A 15,236-nucleotide genomic window follows, 5' to 3' on the forward strand; every position below is an offset into this window, starting at 1 on the left:
GTAACAGCAATTCCTGACTTTCCGCCTGAATCAGGCAGTCGTCCAAGTATGGGTAAATTTGAATGTTTCTCTGCCTGCAGTATGCAATGGCTGGAGCCATGCACTTTGTGAATACCCTGGGCACAGTAGATAAGCCAAAGGAAAGTGCATAGAGCCTGCCCTGAAACATAGATATTTCCTGCAAGATCCTCTTACAGGGATGTGCAGATGAGCTTCTTTTAAGTCTAGGGTGACCACAGCCAGGAGTTCTTGGCTAGCACAGGAAGCAGCTGTTGGAGTGTAAGCATTTTGAATTTTGGTACCACCAGGAAGGTGTTGAGAACTGACAGATCCAGGATAGGGTGCCAAGAGTTTTCTTTTCTGGGCACCAGAAACAGTCTGGAGTATAAACCCTGTCTCCCCCCCTTTGCTCTATTGGAACAGGTTAAATAGCCCTGATACTGAGAAGAGAAAGTACTTGCTTTTGGACCTCTGCCCACTGGTGTGGGGGAAGGTCTGGCAAACTGCTTGGGGTTGGCAGAGAGTGGAAGTAGAATCTGTACCCCTGGGATACAATGTTTAAGACTCATCTGTCCTGGGTAATGTGCTCCCAGTTTTTTGCATGCAGGGTGAGTTTTCCTCCTAGGGGTGTAAGTACTTAGGCATGGCTGGGAAGGATGCAGGACAAGTCATTGTGAACTTTTTCCATAAGAGGGTGGCTTACCACTCCCTGTTTTTGAGGTGAGAGCACTCCATTGTTTAGATCTGTGCATACCCTGAGACTGTAGTCTTGGTGGTCTGTTGCCCCTGGGTTTGCACTCAGAAGGTCTGGGTGGGACTGGAAAGGACCATTTCTTTGAAGGCCAATGCCCAATGAATCTAGGTGGCTGTACCTGTAGGACTTTAACAGTTTGCATAGATTTAGCTTTTTTCCTCCATTTTTTTTAAGAACTTCTGCTTTTGTGCCAAACAAACGTTCTTGGTTTAATGGAGCATCTAGTAGTTTTGCTTTGACATGGTCTGGCAAGATTTGTTCCTTCAGCCAAGCATACCTTCTCAGAACAGACCCAGTGACAGCAGCCCTGCAAGATGCTTCTAAGGCATCAAAACCATACTGTAAAGTATGTTTTCCAACTTGGTTTGCAGAATGCATTAACTCTTGTAAATCTTTATTTTCTGCACAATCAGGAATCAACATGATTTTTTGTTTAATTAGTTCCATAATATGCTGCTGGTACTTCAACATGTGAAACTGGCAATTTAAAGCCCTGATGGCAAGAGTCGCAGAGGTATATACCTTCTTTCCCCATGTGTCTTATGCCCTAGAATCCCTGTCCGAAGGGGTAGGGTTTTTGGCTGTAGTAGCCTTAATACCTTTAGGTCCCTGGGAAATGGTCTCTGGATCCACAGTGGGATTTTTGAAAAGAAATTTGTGAGAGTCAGGTACTCTTGTAGTACCTGTCAGGCTTTCTAGAAGCTGGTGGCAAAGTATCGGGGTAAGACTGGATTCCATGAAGACATCATCTACAATTTCCAGAACAGGGGGGATAGCTAGGGGCCTGTGCTAAGGCAAGTTAAAAAATTCCCTGAGTCTCTTTCTGGACCGTGGGTAGTCCTATTACACCCAGCGGAAATGCTCTCTGAGGGTATGCAGGGTTTCACCGAAAGAAAAGTCCTCTGGCGGAAGGCAGAGGAAATGGAATCCTCTGCATCTAAATCTTCATAGGTAGATAAAGGTATGTCCTGGTAATCAAAGTGGTCAGAGTCATCGGACTCTATCTGTAGAATCAGAAGGAAAATCAAATCTTTGTCTTTTAGTGGGGGAAGGCTGGCTTCCCCTGATTAAAGTAATAAGGTCTTCAGCCATTCTAAGCATTTGTTTCTGTGGCATGGGAGCTTGAGAATGTGCTTTGGTCGTCTGTTTCCTAGGCGTAGTGCGAATGCTGGGCCTGAGAAATTCAGTAGTTTAATGAAGTAGTCTGTTTAATACGAACATCGGAAGGTCTGAATACACCCTCAGAAGTCAGTGTCTGCACAGCGGCTCCAGACCCATCCAAGGTAGAGACATCCGCAGGTTCCATAGTAGAAGAAGCATCTCATGGCATACCGGACTCTGAATGGGTCTCAGTACAGGCCTGCGAATCTGTAAAGCAGGTATCAGGGGCTGCGAAAGCGTTTCACTAAGTACTGGTGGACTGGCGACTAGCTTAACGGAAGCGTCATCAGTTTTGGACCTATGCGATCTGTCTGTCTTTATCCTTACATTTTTTCGGAAGCTCGGTAGTCGGATGGCTTATCGAAGCCATTTCAGAATACGGAGAACGAGAGCGAAAGAATTTAGCGACAAAGATAGCCCGATGACTAATAGTTCGGGTGTTGAACAGGGCACAAAACCAACAGCGAGGAACGTCATGGTCTTAACAGGTGACGCAGTAAGAATGAAAATCTCTGTGAGGTATTTGCTTTCCACAGGCAAGACAATTACTTTTTCTGACATTGGTTAGAGCAAGAAAAAAGGATCCTCAACGGGGTACTTATCTTTAAAAGACTTCAGGTTTGAAACTCGTTTAACGAAAATTTCAGGTTGTGGCCAACCGGTACTTGCAAACTGCTTTTGCTTCAGGCTCCGCTCAGCAAGAAAAGTTGATGTAATGGTGTCGGCTGCATGTTTTATACCCCTGACGACCTGATGTCATGGAAGAGGTGACAGCATCCAATGCAGAAATCCCAAGACTATGGTACTCAGGCTGACTGAGGGCTACCTGCAGGCAGATAACCCAAGTGTGATGACTGCAACAGTGAAATACGAAGAACATCAGGGTTTTAGTTTGCAAGTAGAGACTTAATGTAGCTGGTAGGAATTGGTTTACGGGAAAATATGTTGGTAATATTCTGACTAGAGGAGGGGTCAGGTGGATTTGTAGTGTTAGAATTTGAGGGGACAGGACATATCTTACTAAATGATTTAATTAAGTACTAACTTGAAGACAGAAGCTGATTCTTGGGGTGTATTTGGCGGGCAGGGATTAGGAGATGAGGAGTTACCAGGATGTAGATTTGATTAACACAACAGATTCAAGAAAAACATTATATAGACCAAGAAATGGGTCGTCTGGAAAAAGAAGCAACTGAGGAAGTGCAAAAATATAAACAAAACCTAGAGACTTTTGATAGGTATAAAAAAGAAACATGGGCATGGGAAAGAAAGAGAAATCTGATATGGTGTAATATTTATGCAAAGGAGAAAGCCAAACTAATCAATACAAAAAAAAGCTCCAAAGATATCTGAAGAGAAATACAAGCCAAGGCACCCAGGTATGGAAAATTTCACAATGCAAAAAATAAGATCATAAAGGGGGGAATGTAGAACAGAAGATTAGTAAAGTAAAACAAACAAATAAAAGATGAAGTTATGAAATACCTGCAAGGGAAGGGTTTAGTGTAGAAAGTAACACTGGTTACGTCACAGCATGGAAAATAAGCCCCCAAAATAAGGAAAAACAGGTAGACTGGGAGACATATGGACATGGGGAAGGAAAAAAAGATTTAATATGATGCAACATTTATGCAAATTAGAAAGCAAAATTAATCAATACACAAAAAGTGGCACCAAAGATATCTGAAGAGAAACAGAGGCCATGGCATCTGGATATGGAAAATTTTACAGTACAAAAAATATGAAAACAAACGGGGAAGTAGAGGACTAGCAATGAAAAAGTTAAAGAAATAGAAACTGAAGTTATGGATTACTTGTGAAGGGAATAATTTAGATTAGAAAATCTAATTATGGTAACATCTCAGTATGATAGAGCAGCGAGTCCTCAAATTAAGGAGAAACAGGTTGGACAGGAAGCATCTGATCTGTTGCCACATGAAGATCCCCCCTGGAGTCTTCAGTATTAAACCAGTACAAAAGTTCAGTGTCTATCAAGATTATATGATGCAGTGAATGTTGTGATACATCAATGAGCTCCCATACGAAAGAATAACAGAAGACACAGGATGCATCTGAAGAGAATGTTACAGGAAGATGTTCTGGAATTTTCAGTAGAATGCAGCAGGAAACAGAGAACAAATAATGCACCCTCTGTTCAGAAGAAAATGAATTAAGGGAAGACATATATTGATATAATAGACATTGACAGACATATTAAGATCAATGAAAGAAATAGATTACAGAAAGTCAGTAAGACCAAAAATGTTAGAAATCTGATAAAACAAATGAACACAGTAATCAAGACTATTAACAGAAATTCATGTGATAAAACAGAAGTAAATAGAACATATTATTGTGCAGGTACATTAATAACAGAAAAAAAATCTTACCACAAAAACACAGGGCAATAAGGGCAAGGAAGGGAAGAAATCAAATGCCAAAGCGGAAGTGTCACATTAGTTAAAACTGTAAAGCAATTAATGCAAGAAGTTTCACTGTTAGAACAGTAGAAAGGAGGGAACAGATCAAAAATACTTAGATAGATGTGATAAGCAGCATGCAGTATTAGAACAGACCAGGATCTATCATACACTATAATAAACTAAAGATATTACCACATGCAGAAAAACTTAGAAGATATGCAGATAAATAAAAAGAAATGCACAAAATTAGCAGTTCACTGATGATCCCAAAAAGTTTTATAGAGAATTGGGAAACAAAGCAAATGGAATAGAAATACCATAAAAAGGATGACAGATACATTTTGGCAAATATCTAAGTAAATCCTGTGGCACATAATTAAGAAGCTGAATGGTTTAAAGCAGTAAAAGAAACAGTAAAACATTCAAGTGTACAGGATATGAAATTTAATGAAGTAACGACCACAGAAACTGAAACAAAATTAAGAAAAGCTCCTAAATAGAAACCCCAGGCCCAGGTGCAGTACATAACGTCTGGCTAAAAGTATTAAACTCATTACACCAAGATTTAGCCCTGAGTAAGAACTACTTATATGTGGATCCGCAACAGACACCAGTCTACTTAACAGGGAAAGAAATGATACTCCTCAAGAGTGAACCTGCAAGCTATCCTAAAAACTTTTGAGCAATAACTTGCCTTCTGACGATACAGAAGCTATACAATGGAATGGATTCTGACAGAGTTTATAGTCATTTAGAAGAAAACTCAGTCATGGCACTAGAACAAAGGCATAACAAAAGAAAGTCATATGGAACAAAGGATCATTTGTTGTCGAATAAAGTCATAATGGAGAATGGTAAAAAGGAAGAATCCAAGTGTGGCACAGACAAATTACAAAAAAGCATTTGACAGCATCCCTCATTAATGGATAAAGGAGTGCTGACAAAATGTACACAAAATACACCCTGCATTGATCACTTATATAACAGTGACCATGAAACAGTGGCAAATCACTTTGCAACTAAGTCATGACAAAAAACAATTTATAATACCAGGGATAAATATTCAAAGGGGGATATTCCAGTGAGACTCTGTCACTGTTGCTCTTTTGTCTTGCCCTAAAAACCCACTAAACTGTCTACTTAATGGATTAGGTCATGATAGGTCATGATTATAATTTGGATCCCTGAAAACACAAACATATAAAGACTTCTCAGCTTCTTTTTGTGGATGACTTAAAAAAAACTGTACAGTTCATCAGATGAGGCGATGAAAGCACAACTGGAAGTTGTCAAAACTTTCTCAGTTGATGCAAGAATGTCATTTGGTCTTGATAAATGTGCAAACGTAACAATTAAAGCAGGAAAGCTGCAGCCCAAAGAAAATATCAGTCTGGGTCAGGGATTGCATAAATATTGGGAAATGAAGGATTGACAATAAAACATGAACAAATATAAACAAAGCTTAGTAAGGAATAGTTTAGAAGACTAAAATGAATACTGAAAACAGCCTTGACATCTAGGAACAAAGTCCAAGCTGCAAACCAATTTGCTCTTCCTGTTACAGTTTTAGGTGATTGAAAGGTATTGGACCAGCTGGACAAGAAAACAAGAAAAATTGTTTACGCTTATCAAATGAGACACACAAATCAATGTATACTAAGACTATATATTCCTCATTCTGAAGGAGGTCTGGGCCTCCTCGAACTTGACTACATGTAGATCTGCATACATAGCTGCTGACGTCACCAGATCCAAACATAGTGAAAGTTTTGAAACATGAAGAGAACAAGTCTAAGAAGACTTCCTTGCTTAGTTTAGCAGAAGCATATTGGTGTCAAGCAGGAATGGAAACCAAACCGGAAGCGGACAAAAATCAGGCAGCAACTGAATGTACCAAAATACAAAAAAAATATATAAGGAGGATCAGATGAGAAGACAAGGCATGAATATAGCTGCAAGTACAGAAAACTCCTGGAACCACCTCATGTTGATCAGGCTCTGACACAAGAATGCTGAAGGAGATGTGAATTTAAACCAAAAGATGAAAGGTTAATGTTGGCAGTCCAGGATAGTGGACTGTACATATTGGTTTACAAAGTTCACTGAGCAAGTGGGAGAAACAGACAAATGCAGGTTCTGTAAAACAGAATTGGAAACAGTCACATATCAATGGCAGAGGGCCTGTATACTGAAAGGCATAACAATGTGGCAAGAGTGTTGCATTACGGATTGTGACAACATTACAATATTGAAGTAAATGAGAAGCACTGGAAACATGAGCCATAAAAAGCATTATAGAGAATGATGAAGTTCATATCAAATGGGATCACTCATTACCAACAGTTCAAAAAACAGATGCGAGAAAACCAGATATAGTAGTCCATGAAAAGAAGACAAATGTAGCATTAATCACTGAAATTGTTACACTCAGTGATTACTGTATCCTATGTACAGAGAGACACAAAATCATAAAATATCAGTATTTGCAGGCAGAAATGAGGGCAATGTGGAAGATGGGAACCCAGATAGTTACAAAAGTAGTCGAAGCAATAGGTCTCAAAGAATTTACAGTCATATTTAGATATGCTAACTCCACATGAATTACAGGGGGAGTCAATTCTAGGCAGGTTGCAGGTGTTGTGAAGAGCACTTTTGGCTAACAGCAAAGACTGAAACAATACTAATTTCATGAACTGTAATTATCCCATCATGGTACCAGAAACCCAAAAGACTTTGGAGAAATTAAACCATTACAGGAAACCATGAATATGTAGAATGCCATGTAATGGAGGACATCTGATATGTCATGGAGAAATACAGCAGTCAAAAGTTCTCCCATTGAGGTAATTCATAAACATTTTCCTCTAGGAGAAACACTCTTGGCTCTCAGAATCCCGCCAGATGCCAGAGAAGTTCACAATGTGTAATGGCAAAATGGAGCCGGTTTTGTAGTGTTTTTTTTTTTTTTTTACCATGATACCAAAGACTTCATATAAAGGATCAAATGATTCTTCTATGGTCCTCTTAACCAAATTGTACCCAAGAGTAATTACAAGACAGTCATCTAATACAACGACAAGCAGATATAGAAGTTCTACCTCCAAAAAAAAAAGTCTGTAACCAATAAGAAACTCTGGAAGCAGTCTCTCAACTGATCAGACAAAAAATAAGTAGGGCACAAAAATGATAAATACAGGTGACCACCTAGTAACTCCAAAAACTTCAGTGACTATTTTGATATGCAGGGCAGGGAACCTGCTTGGCATGCGAGAATAACAGAATTAAAGACTGCAGAACATCTAACCCTTCTGAAAAATGGCCCTAGTTCAGATGTGTGAAATCCAGACTGGGCCTCATCCTTTCTGTATGGAGAGGAAATGCAGTAAAATACCTGGCCTCACTGTTCTGAAGCAGAATTAATGTCTTTTTCTGAAAGGAGGTCTGCAATCTCTAACTCTATGAAGGGAACAGAAGCATATCAGTGGCAAGCAGGAACAAAATTGCATCAGCTTGCATACAAAAAGCATGTAGGACTGAATGTTGTAGCATCCACCTAACCTCCATTATCTTTTGTCAAATAAGAAGACATAAGAAATCATTCCATCAGCTCCATTCTGCAAAAGCAGACTCAAGGGGAGGTAAAATGCATTAGTCATAAGCATCTGTACCTTTCCTTAAGAGACATCTCTCAGTACAGAGATCCCACTTTCACCCTTTGTCTGCTGACAGTTTGGTTATCTAGAAAAAAAGATGCACTTGGGAGAAGATGCTAAAACTTATATCAAGGAAAATAAAAGGACTGATACAAATGCTGTTAGAAATGCATTGTTCAGAGAAAAAGTAGAAAGCACCACCCATTTCTTACAACATAAGTACGAAGACTATATCAGTGAGAGGGTAAGGAACAGGGCTGCTATAAACTGCATGCTTGACACAAGACACTGTGGCAGACAGAGACCAAGTAAAAGATCAGTCCATATATCCAATAAATGAAAATGGGTAATGACAAACTAATATCAGTCTTTGGAAAATACTGCTACAAAAGCCAAATGCTGTAAATCAGTGATGAAGTATAATGACAAAAAACATAACTCTATTGCAAGAGCTCTTCTGTGGTCAGATCCTGTGGAAATCTCTCTATGCAAAAAAGTGTTAAGTTAATAGTATGTATAAATATTGAGGGGGGTGGGTCTGGTCTTTCCATGTTGACACATTAACAAAAACATATAACACTTAGAAGACTACTTGAAAAAAAAGTTTGTGTAGTTCTACAGCATTTCTCACTGCAGGATTATACACTACTACTGAAGCACAAAGATGTATCCTTTTCACAACAGTCTGTTAAACCTGAGACAAACATTGCTGCTTCTAATTTATCTAACAATGAAAATGCTATCTATTTCAAAAAATTAAAATAGGCTACCTTCATGACAGCTTCTGTATGCTTTAGCAGCCAACCAACCAAAGCGTGCCCTGACTCATGAAATGCCACAACCCTCTGTTCTTCCTTTGACAGGATTTTGCTCTTTTTTACTGTACCTGCAAAGACAGACAAAATCAGCCACAGGTTCGCATATCAGATATGACCGTCCTTTAAAAAAAAAGTAACATACTCATGTAATTAGAAATGCTTTAACTGTTTAATCCTAAAATTTTCATTCCTTCCCATCCCCCTGACAAGCCTTAATCCCATAGCTTTCATTTAAACTTCCAACAGGGAATCTATACACAAAAGCATGACTTACTCTTATTAAAGAATGAAATGGGATCTAGAGGAGACACGCTCTTCCTTTTCTACTCAGTAAAAGATCACGCACCATGGGAAGTGTTGCATTTCACTGATGCTTCAGTCAAAGATGCACATTTCACAACAATGACATGTAGTGCTCTTTTCAAACCTCAAGAGTCCCAAGGTATAAGTATACTTGCATGTCTCAGAAGCATGTTAATATTCCCATCCTTCAAGATCTTATGTAGCACATTATTCCCCATCAAACAGCCGAAGGCATTCCCATAGTCTGCTAGCTCCTCCTTCCTGGACAGGGGCATCCAAAGTACAATAAATTGAACTAACACAATAATGATGATTTCATCATTTTCTTTTTGCAAGTGATGGTAGTGTTCTCTTAGAATAAAAGGATATATAAAATGGAGGAAAAGCCACAAAATTAAATTATGATCATAAGCTAGCTTACCACTAACTACACTACATTACAGTATCCAGACAGGCACCCTGTATTACTGCTGCACAAGTTAAAACAGCATGTCTAAGCCCAATAATATAGCTTCTGTGGGACCTGACAATATCCCTGGTTGTGTTCTACATGAACTACAGAGTGAAGTGGCACCTCACCTGTGTGCACTGTTCAATCACAGCCTGACCTCAGGCTTTGTTCCTACCGAATGGCGCATTGCTACAGTCATTCCTCTCCACAAAGGAGGAGCGACTACAGACCCTGGGAACTATCGCCCCAATAGCCTGACGAGTCTGATATGCAAAGCTATGGAACGCATCATCATGGACCTAATAAACAAGGATATAGAGAATCTCCAAACTCTGGATCCCACACAGTTTGGTTTTGTGAAGGGTAGATCATGCCTGCTCAACATCTTTGAGTCAGTCACCAGAGCTGTGGATGAAGAAAAGGTGCTTCATACAGCCTAGCTTGATCTGGCCAAGGCTTCTGATATCATTCCCCACTCAGGAATCATAGAAAAACTCACTAAGCTTGGCATCAACCTCTATATCACTAGGTGGGTTGCAAACTGGCTCACAGATAGAACCCACAGTGTGAAAGTAGCTGACTCCAAGTCAGACTGCAGACTAGTCACGAGTGGAGTCCCACAGGGTTTGGTCCTGGGTTCTCTCCTGTTTGGTATCTACTTCCCTGAAGTCCAGGCCAACACGAAGGGACTCTGGCTGACAAAGTTCGCAGACGATTGCAAGTTGGGAGTGATCAACTCCCCAAGTGATGTTGACATCCCACAGAATGGCCTCACTGAGACCAATGACTGGTGTCAGAACCATGGCCTCAATGCCAAAAAATGTGTCGCCATCCCCTTTGGGAAAACCCGGTTCCCATGAATTACCACATTGATGGTAACCCACTGAACACAGAAGGTGTTATAACAGATCTGGGAACACAGGTTGACAGCAACCTCTCATTTGATCACCACATTGCCACTGTGGTCAGAAATTCCTTCTATGTGGCACATCTCATTACTAAGGGTTTTGCATCCAGGAAGAAAGAGGTCATTGTCTCCCTCTACTCTTCCCTCATTAGACCAATCATCGAGTACAATGCCCCATTTGGCATGTACCTCACTATACACCTGCAACAACTGGAGAGGCCGCAAAAGTACCTCACAAAGAGGAACCTAGGCCTTAAACACTTGTCCTATATGGGCAGACTAAAACAACTCCAACTATTTTCTGTCTCATATCACCTACTTAGAGGCGATCTCTGCTTGACTTACAAAGCCATGTCTGACCCAGCTCTGTTAGAAATGCTACATCTAGAGAAATCCCAATCCCTCCGCACCACATGCTCCAGAGACCTCAACCTCATTACTACAATTAACAGAACATGCTGGAGGGACAGGTTCATAACCCAGAGACTGCCCATGCTATGGAACAGACTGCCCATACATGCCAAGCAGAGCAACTCACTGACCCTCTTCAAGAGAAATCTTGATGAATGGATGGGAAACAGAAAATTCACCCCAGGGATAACTTCAGTGGCTCTACTCGACAGAGGCACTGGGAACTAAGGTCGGATGGCACTATGCCAGGGTAATCCTATGGCTAGGCTTGTAAAGGCCCCAGGGCCAATACCCTAGTACACACCTATGAACCTATATACTTGGTCATTCACTGATCTCTCTCTCTCTCTCTCTCTGATTACTGCATTTGTCTACTACAAATTACCACTCAGTCATATGATTTTTCCATATCTTTATATGCATCCCAAAGTCTGCAGTCTCACATATGTAATGATTACAGTGTCCATTACCAAATTATTTAAAATGAAATGAAAATAAAACAAAGACAAAACTGCTGAAAGCACTGCTAGCAACACCAGCTATCACACAAACATTTTTACATATCTAAAACAGACATAATTCATCCATGAAAAACTAGCAATTATATTATGTATTTAGTGACTGACTACCAGGTGTGTGATCTGTTTCCTGGACTCTTTCTAGCAATGATTTAGCCAGAACAGTTGAAGATAAATACTATACATACTGTGGAATATTTAGTGAAGCCAGTCTAACATCATTTTTTTTACAAAATGGGAAGAAAATGGAATGTCTTACTAAAATCCATACAGACAAGGTGAGAAAATGCAAACTCTACATAGAGAGTGATCAGAGGTTTGGAGTGAATACTGGCCCCTGGAGCTGTAAGACAGAGATCTAATCAATCAGCCACTATGCAGCGACTCTGATTTCCAAAACACCTCGCTCCAGCTGGGTATTTTCAACAATAACCAATATAAAAACAAAAGTGAAATTAACAACAGCATAATTAAAAAAAAAAATACCTGCAATGACTCGTTCCACAGCATATTCAAAGTTGAAGCTCCCAATTGATCTGTGTCCTTCTCTGGCGGCATGTAAAGCAGCTTCATTGCAGATGTTTGCGATATCTGCTCCTGAGAGTGGAAAAACAAACCCAAAGTTTAGAAATAACAGACCATTCTTTCTTCAAAATTAAAGAACAGCAATGTGAAACACTCATGGCAGATGATCTTTGAAAGTAACTTCTGCAGCAGACAAATGGATTACTGCAGCACTCTCAAATAAATGAATTTACCAATTCAAAAGGCAATACTTAATTGTTAAGCAAATTACAACTACACAAACTATGGACAATATAAGAATATCTGTAACCAAAGAAATGAACGGTAAACAGGGAACAGCTGACTGCAGACAGGTGCATAAATCACATGACCAGCAAGTAATCACCAGACAGGTTTGTCACCAGAAGGAGTCATATCAATTCGAAGAAGGCAGTTTTGGCAAATGTAAAAATATTCAAAAAGTGTTGCTGAAACTAGCTTCAGCAAACATCCAAAGGACCATTTTTTTTTTGGGGGGGGGGGGGGGCAAGCACTCCTGAACCTTATGAAGGGAGATGCCCCCCCAGACTTTTATACACCAACTTTGAGGTTGTACAACAGTGGAGAAAGAGGAAAACTTCACTACTGACAAAAGTAGTTTGAGCAAAGTACTTCAGTCTTCTTCAGTTTGTTGAAACTACCTTTGGTACAGTAACAAGAACCTCACCGAAAGATTAATGAATGGGAAAAGAAGGAAAGTACAGAGGTTAGCATGACAGTGGCATTACTCGGACACCTCTGAGTTAAGAATATGTATGTCACACAGCATCTCAATACTTTACAGATGCTGCTCGCAATAACAAAAAAATATGTTTGAGTAATGCAGCTGGCTGATACTGACTATTCTAAATCCTTAATTTTCAATACTAAATGCAAAGACTCACTCAGGCAGATGGTCCCTGTTCTGACTTGTGCCACCTCAGATGCTTTCTGAAGTCTACAAATACAATTAGCCACACTTTGATATGAGTCAATGTTTTTTCCCCATTACAATGAAAATATAAAATTAAAAATATTCTAGCTAGAATTACAATAACAATTCAGATATAAATTTGTTGGAACTGGAGTAGGGAGTATGGGTGTACCTCTCCTGGAGGAAACAAAAGCGTAGTCAACCTATGGATAACAGCCTCTACCAGTTGTCCATAGCCCCATGGTGGAGATACCCAGTACAGGGGAATGAAGGGATTCAAGTCTAAACAGAGGAAGCCTGATTGTCAGCAATAATGAAGACAAAATCCATACACAAAAAAAAAAAAAAAGTAATTCAGTTTCAAGAAGGTTAAAGTAACCAACCTGAAAGAAACATTAAAACAATAAATATACATATATAAAACTCATTATTAGAAAGGGATGGGGAAACTACCCAGCAGCAAGCTGCTATATTACTGTAATATGTACTGTTATGGTGAATGTTTCACACAAATATACTGTCTTTCATAAAAGCTGAGAGATTCGGAGTTCTATAAATCATTCCACTCTAGACCACAAAACAGTGAATTTTATAAATTGACAGAATAAAGTGATCTAGAGGTACTAGGGGACATATGCCATGCAATGATGTGAAACTAAGCCTTTCTTTGAAATGACAATCCAGTTTATAATTTATGAATTTGTGAATGCAAGTAAAGTAATCCAAGCTGCAGCTTCAGAGAGATCCAGAAATAAAGAGACAGACAGATTGGTAATAGACAGACAGATAGACAGGCAGTCAGTGGCTATTGTAATTAATGAGTGAGGGACAATTCCTCCACTCAGGGTTTGATACCATTCTTATAACAAAGGCAGTGCACATGTCTAGTCATTTGCAGAATGTTTGTTCAGTGAATGACTTACATTGTCTTGCATTCATAAATGACCCTAAAAAATTGACGCTCAGTTTGATGCCATTAGTCTAGCACTGAATACCTATGTTGCAAAAAGAGATCCTCTGTACAGAGAAGATCTTCACCCTTATTTAATTGTCTTGGGGGGGGGGCAGGAAAATGAAAAGCATTATTACAACAGGTTCACAGGTTTGTACTAGGCTATTGACCACCAAGGTCTTTATAAGCCTAGCCATGTAACACAGCCTAGTTGTCCTCGAGTACACTGGATGTCTACATTGTGGGGGTAAGTTAGTAATGAGGTAGCTAAGGTTACTTGTGTGGGGGGGGCTATCTAAGTTTAGGATTAGTTAACTCACTGCTGGCCTCTGTCCACAGACATGAGGGTAAGACTGCAGAAATGAATTTACAACTGCCCACTCAGTGATCAAGGTTTCACTAGAAAAGGGTCAGGGATAGATGGGGTGCCTGTTCCAAAATGCATGGATCCACTGAGACATATACTGGTCTCTACAGCATGTTTTATTTATTCTGAGGCAAAGTTCAGGTCCTTGTCTCTAGTGTTCCTGGTGCTGTTTGCAGATGTATAAAAGGTTAATTAGAGGTGGGTCTGAGGATGCCATATAAGCAGGCAAAAAATCACCTCCCAGTAACCCGTAGGAGACTGAGTAAAGAGGCGGGACCTTAAGGTGATTTGTGTAGGACAGGGTATTCATACCCTGGATTCTTCTGGTGAGAAATCTTTGAGGATATTTCAATTGTTGCAGGTTCCTGGTTAGGTACATGCCAATGGGGGCATTGCATTCGATGATGGGTCTGATAAGGGCCGAGTAGAGTGGTATTGTAACTTCCTTAAACCTAAACGTCATACACTTGTTTGTGAGTTGGTGACATAGAATGATTTTCTTACTATCTTGGCTACATGTCTGTCAAAAGCCAAATTACTACCAACATATGTTCCCAAATTTCTAACTACCAGGTCAACTGTTCGGGATTTTGTATCAATAGAGTAATTAGCTTGGGTGGGCAACTTCTCAAAGAACACTATAATACATTTCTACACACTGAGTTTTAACCTGTGGCTCTGGCAACAGTCATTCGTTTGGGTCAGACACTCTCGTACAATGTTTGTGTCATAGCAGGAGTCTATAATAACTCACAATTTACAGTCATTTGTGAATTTGGTGACCCAGAGGCCTTCAACATTAGCCTTGACTTCTGTGAAACAGATACCAAACAGGAACAGGAGCGGGCCCATCAAAGAGCCTTGGGGTATTTTACTGGTGACTGGTCTGGTAGAAGTGGTCTCATCAAAACTGACTTCTTGAGTCCTATCTGCGAGTCAGCTACCAATCCAGCCAGTTATGTAGGGGTTTATGCTTAGTTCTGAGAGCTTGTCAACCATACTTGAGTGGGGTATTGTATCAAATACTTTTGCCAAGCCGAG

The 15,236-nt window shown here is 39.9% G+C and overlaps 1 protein-coding gene across 1 annotated transcript in view; it reads right to left on the minus strand.

The window, feature by feature from the left end:
• SPG7 (SPG7 matrix AAA peptidase subunit, paraplegin) overlaps positions 1-15,236 on the minus strand; it is an 898,665-nt gene that overhangs the window by 300,138 nt on the left and 583,291 nt on the right. Inside the window, exons 10-11 of the mRNA XM_044081590.1 lie at positions 11,886-11,996; positions 8,762-8,877 (exon numbers count right to left, since the gene is read on the minus strand). Of these exons, the coding sequence (XP_043937525.1) occupies positions 8,762-8,877; positions 11,886-11,996 (227 nt within the window). The remainder of the gene's footprint in view (positions 1-8,761; positions 8,878-11,885; positions 11,997-15,236) is intronic.

The sequence above is a fragment of the Protopterus annectens genome, chromosome 8.part1 (genome assembly GCF_019279795.1).
Source record: "Protopterus annectens isolate FY-2018-M chromosome 8.part1, PAN1.0, whole genome shotgun sequence".
In the NCBI taxonomy this organism is placed as follows: domain Eukaryota; kingdom Metazoa; phylum Chordata; order Ceratodontiformes; family Protopteridae; genus Protopterus; species Protopterus annectens.